The sequence below is a fragment of the Ptychodera flava genome, chromosome 12 (assembly GCF_041260155.1).
Source record: "Ptychodera flava strain L36383 chromosome 12, AS_Pfla_20210202, whole genome shotgun sequence".
Taxonomy (NCBI): Eukaryota; Metazoa; Hemichordata; class Enteropneusta; family Ptychoderidae; genus Ptychodera; species Ptychodera flava.
In genome coordinates, this window is record NC_091939.1 from 37,965,255 (window position 1) to 37,980,908 (window position 15,654).

Genomic DNA, 15,654 nt, shown 5'->3' on the forward strand with positions numbered 1-15,654 from the left:
GGTGACGTTTTCTGGCGGAGTTGGACGTACTTGGCTGCCTGGCACTATAGAGATTGCTGCCAAACTTGACCAACTCGGCAATGCTAATCTAGAAGGCTACCTCTTGTAAACGACTTGGCAGATATGCAGATGGTGCGAGACGAAAGTCACTTATTCAGTTGTGCATGACTGAAAATGAGAACGTATTTTTGACGGGACGGCTCGACTTGTTCCTCCGATGGAACGGATATGAACGACTCGGAAATACCATTACAAACTGGTGTCCGACGTACTAAGCTGGGCTTCAGCTCTGCAAGTTCAAGCCAGGCAACGTCCTTCACCGCCTTGGCCGTGCCATTCAATGGACGTAGCTTTGGATTTTTTATTTATTCCATCGTCCGAAGTATTGGCTCTGGTTTGCAGGCAAACGTATCCTCTTGCCGACGCATTGGTAACTACGTACGCTGTTTGCGTACAGAGAATTCAAAAGGGGACATAAGGTCAATGCGTAGTCAGGCTACGGGGATACCGCCTGCATTTAGCAGGGACTGCTTTTGTTATGCAAACCAGCTAGCAGTACAATATGGCCTAGCTGTACAATATGGCTGCCAGGCATGTGGACACGTTGATGGCTAGAACAATGGAAGCATATTGCGTTGCACCCGTGCATTGCAAAAGTGAACTGAAGACTTGGGTGTAGTGACTGGTTATCACTGGTTAGCTGCAGCCCAAGCCATGTCGGTACAAACCCGTACCTGACTGAGGACCACTCGATTAAGTCAGTAATGAACGGTAACACTCGTAAACCAACTCCCACTGAGCTGGCTAAACTACGTGGAGCTGTGCTTCAATGGCTCAGCCATGTCGTTAATACAACGGCAAAAACGTAGTTTTTGTGCTACACTGCCAAGTCGTTGAAGGTACGTATTCAATTGACCCTACCCTGGGGAAACAGGACAGGTTTGCCGGTGCTGCTGCACCCCTAGCACGACCCTCAGGGTCTCTGACTAACAGACGAGTGAGGTGATGTTTGTGCCTAGCGGACGTGCGTAATACTGAAGGAGTTTATTTCCGAAAAAATAAACATGAAACGGCAATAAAATGACGCACTCCCAGGGGCAAACAAAGCCGGTGACCTCAATTTTTTCTGCAGTAACCCTTGAGCTCCTTCCCCTGTCTACGGGCATGTAGAAATTATTGAAGTCTAACACGTATAAGTACGGCTAAAACAACCCTGAAAATGGGCGATTTCTGCCAAAATGCCTGGCAGGATAACATGCAGGAGAGCCAATCTTTTGCAGGCACATATTATGGGGCGGTTTTCTACTGACTTGGCAAAATAACGGACAAGGGCGCTCGGCAGGAAAGTGTTAAACAATGAAGAAGTTATTGCTGTTCAATATTCACATTTCACATTCATCATTATTGGAAAACTGCATTCAACCATTCCATCTTTGGGTCTGGCTTGAATTAATTCAATGAAATGGCTGATTTCACAATCTCTGCAGACCGTTGAATATCTGACTTGATAACACAATATTGACATTTCACATCAAATACTGACAATTACACTAAATTGTCCATCCAATCAGAGACAAATCTCAAATACTTACGGATTTATTACTTCCTACAGATACTAATAATTTAGTATCTGGTGAGAAACAACATCCAAAGACCCATTTAGGATGTCCTTTCAAGGTAATTGCCATATTGCCATCATCATTAAGATCCCATACTTTCAGAGTCTTGTCCCTGGATGCTGATACTAACATTAAACTGCCATCTGGAGCAAATGATAGATCACGGATCACCTCCTTGTGATCAATTAAATAGTGTAAAAGTTCACCTGGAAGACAAAAACAAATGTTTATGTTAGAGATATCAATAGCTGGTGACATGGTATGTTGTGATTACATAATGGTGTAAATAGGTTGTTTGTGTACATGTATCTTCAAATTCAAATCTATCTGAAAGAAATTTAAATGCTGTCATGCTTGCTACTCTGGAAGTAAAATATCATAGAATTACATGATTTAAATTATGAAGTTATCAATGGATAATCAGTAATCGCAATGTTCTTTGAGATATAAATCATGTGAAAGTTTGTTAAACTAACTATGGATCTGAAGAACATCAACTTCACATCATCTGCATCTGTTATTGCTTTATACAGAAACTACAACTGATCATCAACACAGATGGAATCCAATAGTTTTGGGTCTAACTCATTAAAGTAATCGAGACACCTTTGGAAAAATTTGTCTTCATAATTTTACTAAGAATACATATTGGAAGATATTATCAGATGCAAGGATTATGATGAATAGCAGAACTGGATGTAGGGATAACTTTGCTCTACATGGAAGCTACTTTTGTTAATTTTATATTCCTTGAGGAGTAGATTACACTGTTTGGTACAATAAAACATATCTATGACTGAATTCATAGATTCAATAGATATAGAATGAAGTGACAAATTTCTAGTACCCGATACAAATGTATGTGAATGAGCTACAAAATACTGTACAAAACAGCGCATCACAGTGTACAACAACATGATTTTGTATTCAACTCAAATCATTCATGTTAAGATTGATTTCAGGAAAATATCTCACTTTTCCTTGAAAGTAAAAACATATCAAAAAGTCACTTGGACCTTTTCAAAATTGATCTGATATGCTGTCATATTAAATGACAAGATTTTGAAATGCAGACAATGTACAATTAAAAAAGATGGTATCGCTGATCAACTGTAATTACATATTGTCTGGAAGTGAAGTGTAGTACAGATGTGTAGAACGGCTGGATGGCAAAGATAACAAAATTGTTCAAAGATAACCAGGGTATATCTCCTCCTGCTGCTGTACCCTATCTATGTCAAACATCATGTGAGCTTTTATCAGTGGCAATTTGATGACATGTATTAATCAGTCTTGAACTGAAATTTATAGGTCCGACTACAAGACTAACTTCAGTTACAAATCTGTTGTTGCCATGTTCACTTTGATAGGACCTCGTTCACCTTTGACTTTCCCTGTGACGTCTTACTACTAAGTATGAATGGTAACACAAGTTTAAACTTCAACAAGCTACAGATGAAAGGACAGAACACTGGTGATCAGTAATTTTCCTTCTGTCAGCCATTTTGAATTCCATATCTGCACTAGTAAGAGCTATGACACTACCTAAAAGTACCACTGTGCTTGCCAAGTCACCATGCTTTCCATGATAAAGTAGACACTATCAGGCTTTGTCTTTCTGACAAAAAATATCTGTCAATCTTTCTTTATCAGAGTAAATAAACTGTAAATTTCATTAAATGGAGCTATCTCAGTTTCATAGTACACATACTTATTACATTCCTTCACAAATCAAAGTTCTTCACATGCACAGGATATCCAGTTTACTGATGACCTATTTCAATTTGGGCTTCCAGCAGTACAACAGAGTAAAGGAAAACAAAACTGCCCACTGGTTAGGTGTCTGCATGTGGTCCTTACAGTGACACACCCCTTGTCTACTTGTAGGATATAAAATATTATTTTGACAAAGTCAAGACTTCAATTCTGTTTTCATGACAGTACTACTATAGTTATAACAAATACATCTTTTCTTTTAATCCAATGTTGTAGGTAACACAACATCTGAGGAATGTACAGTGCCTTTACAAGCTATGAGTTCTAAAGGTCATCTAATGATATGATACACAGTTTAATACAATGAAGGTGCAGTTCTCACTGTGCTGAAGGTCAAACTACAGACATAAATATCTATAGTGCATTGCACTACAGTTTACATAGGTATGCATCCTCTGCGTCATACTTGAAAACCAACATTACAGACTGTGTGCATTCAGTGTAATATCATTACTGTTCATGACATCACTCACACCATAACATTGTTTTCCCTGACATCAATAACACTTCCACAATTAAAGCAATATGCACCTCGAAAGTGAAAGACTTAAACTTTTGCTCAAACTTTCCTCAATGAAACGTTCGACCATTTTCTTATAAAAGCAAGAATAAAAATCAGGGTCACCGTGCAAACTTTGGTACTAGAGAGACAAATTACTTGCAATTTCTCGATATTAGAAATTCAAAATGGCCGCCATCCCTGTGTAAACTCTATGGGGGAAAATAAAATTTTCAATTTTCGAAAAACTAAACCGGTGAAAACTTTTCTATCGTCAAGAGCTTCAAAATGAGTCCCCACAGTGGTAGGTCAGGAGAGAATTGATAAAACTTGAAGGCCCGAATTTGTGTCCCCGAGGGACTCACTGTCTGTTGTTATTTGTTGCATTGTCAGCAACCTTGCACTGTCTAACCATGACATGATATTACTATATTCATGAAGAATGACTTAGCAATACATAAAGTCAACACATTCACAGAAACGCTTAGTTTTTAATCACTATGGTATGCATTAATAATTTGAAAGTCACCATACAAATGTTTTCATTGTCTAGGAATAATGACAACTTTTGTGGTTTCAACTGCAATATATTGGAACTGTATCATTACAGTGTAGATACCACAGTTAGAATACTGAATGCAATATTATCCTGCACAGCATCCTATCCTAAGGATTACATTTCACATCTGCAAATCATTAACATCAATAAAATGTTTGGCTGTTCTTTTGAAATTTATAACAGCAAATCTAAGTCTGTACTTCTCTACAGTTTTGATTTTGTAAACAACAATCTAGTGCTAACGATACATAGTGATGACAATATTTATCTCCATAATTTCCATCATTGACATTGAAATAAAACCCTTAGCACTGCCATGAACTGAATGAAAATGTTTGATTTCATCATTTACATTAGTTGATATTATCTGTCACTAACACTGCTGTTAATAAATGCACCTATTACACATAATCTGATCTTTACACACTACAAAGTCACTTCAATGAATATTATTTATCTTTTTGTAAAACTTGATATGGTTTAAGAACTTAAAAAATATCAGAATATAAAATTTTTAACAAGAATAGTGTATGTACATCTTATTCATTCTTCAAACACAAATGATATCACATGAGCTAACTACCAATAACTTGGTATATTACTGCTCATAACTAAAGCATGATAACCAGAGATAACCAATCTTACCTTTGTGAATGTCCCATGTTTTGATTCTGCCACTATTCAGCCCCGTTGCTAGGACCAGTTCCTCAGAACTACCACAGTGAAATCTTGTGTAGTGTATATGAACATTTTTCCTGGTCCTTTCTGGAACGGATGAACCAAACGCAACTGCCCAAACAATCTCTCCACAGTCTATAGTTCTGATTTGATTCAGGTAATTATTATTTCCATTATGACCATTGTCTTCATTTTGATGATCTGCATTCCGATTAACGTTTGCTTGAACGGCTCTGAAAAGACAAACAACATAAACATTGAAAAAAATTATTCTATCTGTCATGTAAGAAACATTCTATCCATCTGGGTATTGTTCTTATACTAGTACAACTCTATGAAGCTTTTCCAGTGTAAGACTTTCATGGCTTTACTTACAACAATATAATTTTTCAAATTCCTGACAATTCATTTTAACTCCTGAATATTTTGGGGAATATATGCTATATCGATGCTACATTGAAAGTATCTTAACCATAATCTTGATAATTGTTCATATTCATGTAACTGTTTAATGCTGTTCATCCAAATTCCCTGTGACAGGAATGGTTTGGATTTCCTTTGCATAATGTTCTCATCCCCTTGTGGTACAAAATGCATGCTAACAGTAAAACTTTCTGTTTGACTTAGCATCATTTCTTAGTAAGCAAAATCTGCACAACTCACGTCACAGTAAATACACAAACTGGAAGCTGCATTCACTCAACTAGTTCACTTTAACAATTTCAGTATTTTGGTCTAAATCTTTATGTAATACTTTCATACATAAATCTCCATGTAATTTCCTGTGGAGTTAAAACCCTGATTATCTAAATTGTAAATTACTAATCATGCGTAACTCTACCTTTTAAATTCAGACTTGTAAAAGATTGTTTTCACTTCTATTTATAAAAAAAATCTATTCAAATCCATGGTACTGTCACAGATGTTATAAGATAAAGAGACAGTGGTTCATGTCACTCCTACATGTGGTATTAGCAGATTATACAGTAACAGAGTCACAATAGGAAACCATGTCAGAGACAGCTGTATCAGAAGGAAGATGCACAGAGACTCAAAAAAGTACAAATATATAAATAGAACTCAGTCTTTCATGTAGAAAAACTAACAATTTATTAGATGCAAATGAATTATGACCTGCCTCCTGCCAGGTTAAATTATCACTATAACGGTCTATCAGGTTTAAGTTTTTGCACAAAAATGATTTTTCCTAACTGGTGATACAATTTATTTTGTTTCTGTATCTTTTGAAAACACTGAAAACATGATAATAAACACGATTTTCTCCTACTTGTCTTGATAGGAGGTACATACCATGGTGATTGTTAGTATGTCACAGAGTGAAAGGTCACACATAGATTTATTCTTCACCATGTTAAACAGTACATGTAGTATTTACTTCAAATCTACATTTTGATGAAATACATCCTGAACAGTATAGTTTCCATTGTAAGGGCACCTGTCAGCCAAGGCTCATTAGCTTCACGATGTAAGCTGTACCTTATGTTGCACTAATCTTTGTCATTGGTGTGCTGGTATTGGATTTGTGCATGTGGGAAGAGCAACAACACCGACTCAGTATCCTGATTCCTGTGGCAGAGGTTCACGGAAGACTATGCTGGACTTATGTATGGCCTTATTTACTCAGTAGTGATTCAACATTAGCAGAATTCATTACAGTAAAGGTTAAGAAACAGGTGACTCTTCAAAGAAATATGAGGAAATACTATATTATGCTTTCTTATGTAACTGATAATGCAATGTGACATTTGAGGCAATACCTGCATGTCATTGATAGTTTGGTTAAGTTTATACTCTCACGAAGACCACAGAATTGATCAACAGCCATGTCCATTTGATCAATTACATGCAAAAAATACATTTCATTCATATCATGTAGAACTATGCCATTAAATAGGAAATATGACATATACGTATACAGAGAGTCAGAAATTGTAAACATCAAAACAAAACAAGAAAGAAAACACAATGCAAACTACAGTAATCATAAAGTGTGGAAATTCGTTATGAAAAATTTATCTGTGGAATGTATTGGTTCTATAAACTGATGCTGTCTGTGTACATTTGAATTGTATACTCACACTGTATTCCTATAGGCATCCCATGGTACAAGTCTCACTAGTCTATTACCACAGGACCATGCAAAGTATGATCTATTCGGTGCAAATGCACACGTCCATGTTTCACTGCCAGCTCTATGTCCATGTCCTGATGTCTGGTTCTTTAGATCTGCTATCAAAGGGGCTTTCTCTGTAAAAAAAATTAAATACATTAGTTTAAATGTTACAAATTACTGATTCTAGAGGACTAACACACCATCTAGTTGAGATGTTATGATATTATTCATGGAGTTAGTTGTCCTTACATTTTGTAAAGCAGGGAGTTGAAAAAAACAGCAAAAATATGAAATACGTACTGAATCTTGCTAAACTGAAAACGTGAAGTGTTCAACAGCTAATTCAAGTGAAAACTCTTGATATTGTACACAACCTGCTATTTTCCAATTGCTGATAAGCAATGACACACTTGTTCCACTTCACGGTCAAAATCTCCTTGTCAGACTGAACATTGGCCTTGAACTTAACTACCTTTATAAATATAGAGCAACAGAATATACTGACCTTACCTTGTTTCAATGTAAAGGTGAACAGTGTACAGGTTTACAAAAGAGGCCATTATTTACATTGGAAATATAAGGCTATTCAAGCTCAGACAATACTGTAAATTTTACATCAATAGGCAAGTACTAGTGATAAACTCTTCAAATAAGTACATCACAATCCATCCATGGATATTTGGATATTGAAGGTGACTGTCATGGGCAAAACTGTCTGATTTGTGAACACTGAAGTAATATGACAGTGAAGTTCAATGGGTACTAAAATCTTAGGACACTGGTTGCTGCATCAGGTGTTTTGATTCAGACTGTTTACAAGTATTTGCTTGGTATTTTTGCTAAGGTTCTCCCACATGGACACTGTAGCCTTGTGAAACCACATAAAACGTTCAACATTGCTCAAATATCATTTGAATTATTAAGGTTTTAAATCCTAACAAAACCAATAATCAAACTGAGTATTAATCCTTCTAGGAATCATACTCTTCATATTTGATGAATTCCTTTATTATAGCTCACACTGAGATCCTGATTGTTTACATACTGATATGACTTATGGCACTTAGGCAATGACGTCATTTGCTCTAATGTTGATAAATACTTCAGGAAACAATACCAGACAAATTACTGGAACTCTTATCAGAAGAGTAGTTATGAAGATATTGTTTCTAGGTCCATACTGTCAAAACAAAGAATATTGACCCTATGGCCCATGAGCATACCAGTTCAATACTCTATGGTATTCAAAGACAAGCAAAAAACTACTGGCTTGCATTTATGAGAGTGTGATCTCATTTGTGTGACTTCATGTGACTGTTTCACAAAGACATAGAATGTTTATGGATCAAGTAACTAATTGTTACTTTTGCAGCAGCGGATCATTAGCAACAACTCAAAGCAGCCAAAATAAGAGATTGAAGATTGCAGGGCACATAAATCGACAGTGGATTTTGGTCAGAACAGTTTTACAGCACACCTTATCTTCTGTAAAACTTGGGATTAACCCTTTTCCTGCCAAGTCGGTGAAAATCCGCTTGAAATTCGGTGTAGCTAGAATCTGAGCAGCCACGGCCGTTATCCTGCCAAGGCGGTGGAAATCGGGCTACTTTTTGGTACCCCCTTTCCTGCCTAGTCGACGGAACTACGTGTAGCAAACCCTTGCTCGCGCTAGGGGTCGTTCGAGGACAGGTTTTGGGCGAGGAACGGCGTTTGCTCTCGAAATGGGTTCACAGAGAGTCCAAGGACAGGGAAAGGTGCGGAAGCTACCCAGCCAGTCCCCCACCCCGGTGGGGGACTGGTTTTTTTTTGGGGACGAGTAGCGTACTTGGCAGGTTAGCACGTTGACGTATTCTAGCGGAGTTTGGGGTAACTTGGCTCTGAGGCACTACATAGATTGCGGCCGAAATTGACCGTCTCGGCAACGCTAATCTGTAAGGCAACCGCCTAAGACCGCCTCAGCTGGCGGTGCAATTTTTTGCCAATGGTGCGAGACGAAAATCACGGACTTGGTCCTGATTGACGGGAAGTGCGGACGGATTTGACGGACTCGGCTTTCTCGAAGGCAACCGCCTAAGACCGCCTCAGCTGGCGGTGCAATTTTTTGCCAATGGTGCGAGACGAAAATCACGGACTTGGTCCTGATTGACGGGAAGTGCGGACGGATTTGACGGACTCGGCTTGATTAGTCCCTGACATGGAACTGATCCGAACGGACTTGAGCGACATTTGTGAAGGGTAACCACCGCTTTTAACCGACTTGTTACCTTCTCGAAAAGACTACCCACTCAGATGTCGGACGTTGTCGGCTGCACTTGGCTCAAGACGTTCAAGCCGTGCAACGAAACACACCGCCTCAGCCTTGCCATTCAGGAACATGGCCTCAAAATTTGATACCATTGTTCACCGACTTGGCGGCTGCGGTTAGGTGCGTGAACCGTTGTTCACCGACTTGTTACGCCTATGTTGTCCCTGTGAAGTTCGGCTAACGGCCGAGTCTAACGGGAGTTGGCAGACCTGTGTTTGGTTTATACTGTAGTATGACCGACTCAGGTAAAGGTACCTGTCGGTATATTCCGAGTTTTACGCACTCGGGCGTCAATGACGGGTCGTCATCACCGCTGATGACGTAGACGTGCTGGCCACGTTATTTGAAGGAGCCATGTTTGCCCAACGGACGAGGCCGAGACAGCCGTTGACAATTTTGGCATCCTTCATCTTTGACCGCCTTAGTTGGGTAAGCCGCTCGGCAGGCGACGGTTATGACCTAAACAAGCCGCTGAAGCACTGTTCGTTGCCGTACAAGAACGAGACGGCCAGTCCATTACTGCTTAATGGGCAATCTGTCGGGTTGGCTTGTCACCGACTTGGATGACAATACGCCCTGCGCAGGCGTACTTAGAAGGGACATGAGGTTAAAGATACGGGTTTCCCACCCGTACTAAACATGGGCTTGGGCCAACGTCCTTGGGTGGCAGGTGCGCATGCCACGTACCCAGCTGGACGGAATGTCAAGTTGAGATGCTAATGACATTGACTATGTTATGCTAAGTGCTCGATTGATTTGCATCGCAAATGAGTATTATTAGCATATCAAATGGTGCGGACAGGCAATTTACATGACGGGTAGGAATGTCAGAGCCGGTTGGTGGACTGATTGCCGTAGGTCCATTATAATAACAGGTGGTTGCATATATTAACACCCCTGCGTCCAATCATGTCCAGGGCTTTGTTTCCCTGTGGCTTTAAAAGGGAGGGACCTGCTAGTCTGTCGACACTGTTCCAGACATGAGCTTGACGGACCGCAAAAGTTTTCTGAAGGCGAGCAGACGACTGAAGCTCAAGATGCAGAGTCTCCGGGCGGTAGTGGTAGCGATCGTTGTGATGTCCCTAGTAAACGTTCTAAGAAGTCGGGCAAGAAACGCTCCCGTAAGGCGAAGCCATCTCCGGCTGAAAAACCCAGTGGTAAGCGTAAACGTAAGACCGATCGTTCTGCCGATGAGGATGATGACGGGTCACCGGTTGCCAGTGGTTCTCACCCGGCTGCTCCGGGAGAGACTACTTCACCTGCAGAGACTACATCTGCTCTTGTGGGAGATACTTCACCTGCACAGACTACGTCTGCTGCTGCTAGTGAGACAGTGAGTAATGAGACGGCTGATGCCATTGGTTCTCCCCGGCTGCTCCGGGAGAGACACCACCTGTTGCTACTATGAGCCCTCATCCTGCGTCAGGAGAGGTTCCTGTGCCCAGTGCGAAAGAGCTTGAGTCCTCGTCATCAGCAGAGGCTGCCGAGCCCGCTCCTGCCATAGTTTCGTGTGCTGCGATGTCCCCGCCGAAAAAGATAGTGCGGAGGGTTCGTTATCAGGATAGCCCACCTGATTTTGAGCCAGATATGATCCTTGATGCCGCTACGGGCGAGTTCAGGCCCAGACGCCCAGACGACGGTGATATCACCGCTGAGTCCGACTCGGAGGTTGACGAGGATGCGGCAGAGGACGATGACTTTTATGACAGGCAGTACGTAGGTGAGGCAAGCTCTGACGACGATGATGACGTTGCTGCTGTGTTGGCGGAGGACGACACACCTCCTGTCTGGCGTATGTCGGAGACTACCGATGCTAATATATTTGAGGAGACCGATTTTGACCATGAGAGAGGACCGACTTTCACCTTGCCCAGCCACGCCCGTGAGCTCGATTACTTTTTTAAGTTTATTCCAGCTACACTGATCAGATTAGCCAAGGACGAGACTAATAAATACGCCAAATTCCACCAGCGACATATCGCTAGGAAAATAGATAAATACTGGCGTAACGCTGACTACCGAGAGGTGCAGGCGTTCATTGGCGTCTTAGTCTGTATGGGTATCGACCGTAAATCATCAGTGGAGGATTATTGGTCTAGCGATCCCTTTCTGAGAAACCAGGGTATTTCTACTGTGATTACCCGCAGTCGCTTTCAGCAGCTTATGCGATACTTTCATCTGGCAGACCCAGAGAACGATCCACGTCGTGATCCTGATGAGGCACGCCGCCGACGTCGGTGTCAGGAGGATCCCCTGTATAAAATCAATCCATGGATGGAGCCCATAGTTGACCGGTGCATAAATAATTATAAGATGGGTAGAGAGATCTCCATCGACGAGGGCATGGTGCGATTTAAGGGCCGTTCTAATTTAAGCAGAGATTACCGCATAAGCCTGATCGAGACGGTTTCAAGATATGGCAGCTGTGCGACTCCACCACTGCATACATAGCTAACTTTGCACCGTACCTAGGTGTGAAATATCGGGATCGGACTGATGGGAGACGGCAGGAGCGAGGTGTGGTGAAAAGAATTACGATGGAGCTGGTCCAGCCATTCTGTGGATATAATCACAGCCTATTCTGTGATAGCCTGTTTAGCACGGTCGTTACTGCTAGAGAGCTGATGGAGACCGGGATCTACATGGTCGGGAGTTTCAACCGCCGTAATCGTCGCACCATGCCCCCTCAATTAATTCCGCCGGGTAAGAGGAAGCGCCTTCCTCTGTCTGTTGGGGATATGAAAGCCACGACCAGAACGGACTCTCGTCTTAACATCACTGCTTATCAGGATAGTAACGCTCAGGTGCTGATCTTGAATACGGTCTATCCACCCTTGGAGTGCGTGCCAGTGGGGGAGGGAGACGAGCGGCGACAAGTGCCTCTGTCGCTGTATAATTATCGCCGGTACATGGGAGGCGTCGACCGAGCCAACCAGAAGCGCAAGTACTTTCACACTGGGCGCAAGAACCACAGATGGTGGACATATCTGGCATGTTACCTGATTGATGTTGCCCTGGTAAATGCATATATATGCTTCAAGCATGTACACCCTGATAGTAAGCTGACCCATAAGATGTTTCATCTGCGTGTCGGGAAACAACTCATTGGCGGTTATTGTGGGCGATCGCAGCCCAGTGTGAGAGAGGTCGAGGCCACTGTTTCTCTTGCCTCGTACATCAATCCACAAAATCAGCCGATGCACGTTGTCAGCCGTTTGGAGGGCGGCAGAATGCTGTAAAGTATGTAGCAGAGAGGGTAAGACCACTGCGAGCGGACGACTGTCTGAGACGTCCAAAGGATGTAGTCTGTGCGGGGTTCATCTTCACGAGGGCGAGTGTTTTGCGGCTTTTCATCATCGCATGATGCTACGAGGTAAGAGGAGCATTGGCGTGCAGACCTCTACTCACACAGCCCCGACGACACCCATCAGCAAGAGAACCCGACGTAAATAACGGACAGGGGACAGCTTCGCCTAACAGTGGCTTGACTGTCTGAACACGGACCATGATCACATTTTGAGCACGGTTGTGCCGTTTGTTTGTGCTTTACGATCCCGCTGATTGTAAATTGAAACACGGATTATTTTGTACAATCCCCCGATTGTAATCTTTGTAACACGGACCATGCACTCGGACGTCGAGACAGACTCTGAGATTTATTATTCGGCATAATGTAAATTATTCCCGAATAAAATACTATCTATGGATCGCATATTTTCGTTTTGTTTTGTTTTGTTTAGACGGATTATTTTGTACAATTCCCCCTATTATAATTTTTGAAACACGGATCTGCCACCCCGATTGTATTTTTGAAACACGGACCATGCACTCGGACGTCGAGACAGACTCCGAGATTTATTGTTCGGCATAATGTAAATTATTCCCGAATAAAATACTATCTATGGATCGCATATTTTCGTTTGTTTTGTTTTTACCCCATTGTTTTTCATCCCCACTTTCGTTTTTGGCAGATCGTAAGGACGCTATAGTAATGGATGAACGTGCGTTGTATCACGTGGGAGGGGCACAGCCCAACGGAGGCTGTGCTCGTGCGACGTAGACGTTGTACCAACCATCTGTCGTTGGGGTTAGTGCATAGAGCAGTTGCACTGTCCAGAGCTAAGGTGGTACAAAACTGCACCTTAGTAACAACTGCACAACTAACCTGTTAGGAAACGGTAACACTAACGAGCTAAGTGTTCACTGAACTGGCCAAACTACGTACACGCCTTCCTTCAATGGCGGAACTATGTCGTTGACACTACGTCAAAGCAGACTGCAATGTGCGACTCTTCCAAGTCGTTCAAAGTACGTGGCCAAGTGACACAACCCAGGGGAAACAGGACAGGTTTGAGGGTGCTCCCGCACCCATAGCACTAACCCCTGGGTCTTCTACTAACCCACGAGAGAGGTGACGTTTCCCCGGTGTGGCCGTGCGTGCCGGCGAACGAGCTTTACTTCCGCGAAAGTAAGCTAGAAAAGGGCATAAAAGTGCACGTCCCCCGGGGCAAACAACGCCCGTGACCTCGTCATTTTCTGGACACACTCATCGTCACAACCTCATCAGCGGTTGCCCCTCTATACGGGCATGCAAAAATTTTTGAAGTCTAACACGTATATGGTCGGTAATCGTACCCCGAAAATGCGGTATTTTCCGCCAAATGCCTGGCAGGAAAGCGTGCAGGAGAGCCTATCTTCTGTAGACACGGAAAAGGGGGCCGGTTTTGACCGACTTGGCAGGATAACGGACAGGGCGCTCGGCAGGAAAACTTGGGTTAATTGTCATTATATATGGCACCTCATCCTGGTCTACCAAAGACAACTAACTACACATACAAGTTTCGTTAACAGTAAAATTCTACTGTATTACATTACAAGTAAATACGTGACAAACGTGTTGTACTGTTGTGCACATCCTGACAATGGGTAAATAAATTATGCATGGCCAAGTATAGCGGAACAGACATTGGTGTTACGAGGTGTTACGGCTCCAAATGGAGTTGGCAAAGTGCGTAGTCTAAATTACGTTGCTTTAAAACAACTGAATTTGAACTTTCCAATCTACGCAGAATTTATTATCGATTGCAAGTGTTCACCGCCTCGACACCGAGAGAAAGGGACACTCATGACCCCAATGTTTACAAAATTACATGCCATCGCTGCGACGTAGAAATGAAAACTCCCGTCAGTTTTTACTGTCTTTTTATCACGAGGTATTTCATGTATAAGAAAAGATCCGAACAACTGTGATTACCAACGAATACTGAAATTTAACGAGTATTATCTGGTTGTGAAAAGGAAACAAGCTGACGTCTATCGGACAATAAGTTGAATAACCGATGGGATCCTTTTCAAATTTAAACCTTCGACCTGGTCTGGTCTAATCGGTGTCCCGAACAACAAGCAAAGCGGACTTCATCCCAAATCTACACAGCAAAAGCTGTACCAATGAATAATTGTATCACAAATTAACTAAAGTACGTCGATTAAATATCTTAATTTACCTTGGCTACTTCCAACTGGCTCATTTTCTGGTTTTCTACGGACTGTATTCATAGAGTATCGTTCCGATGGAAGCCATATACATAATGACGTATTTGTTATGCAGCGCAGTACAGGCCCTGAATCAACTGCGCTCGACGCATACTGTGTGGGATCAAACTATAATTTCAAAGGGGGTGGCTGTACCCCGATAGAGGGACTCTGACATGACACATCAACATACGCTGATGGTATGAAGTTACAAGATAAAATTACAACAAAACTTGGAAATATAACTCCATGTAACTGGTAGACAATTTTTATTATTTTCAATATGAATAAAGTAACTCAGAAACTAGAATTGGGAATGGAATGGCATGATCCACAAATTGAAACACCCATCACACTCCCTCACCAACTGGCCAATCATGACCTATTACTATTTTTTAACCACAGGACACCTCCAAATCACTAGGCCAGATCAATGTGATAAGATATAGATAGCGATGTACCATGTGATGGACACCCAAGAACAATAATCATTTTTTAGATCTCAGAAAATATTAGTAAATAACATGTGTACAGGTTGACTGGATGAAAGAC

General features: G+C 41.8%; 1 protein-coding gene across 4 annotated transcripts in view; it reads right to left on the bottom strand.

Annotated features, from left to right (window-relative positions):
• Positions 1-15,654, bottom strand: part of LOC139145797 (WD repeat and SOCS box-containing protein 1-like) — a 42,232-nt gene that overhangs the window by 14,666 nt on the left and 11,912 nt on the right. For 3 of the 4 annotated variants that reach the window (XM_070717162.1, XM_070717164.1, XM_070717163.1), the window contains exons 2-4: positions 7,231-7,399; positions 5,099-5,364; positions 1,593-1,825 (exon numbers count right to left, since the gene is read on the bottom strand). In XM_070717162.1, coding sequence (XP_070573263.1) covers positions 1,593-1,825; positions 5,099-5,364; positions 7,231-7,399 — 668 coding nt within the window. Of the gene's footprint in view, positions 1-1,592; positions 1,826-5,098; positions 5,365-7,230; positions 7,400-15,074; positions 15,231-15,654 lie in introns of those variants that run through there. The other variant, XM_070717161.1, reaches the window with a different exon arrangement.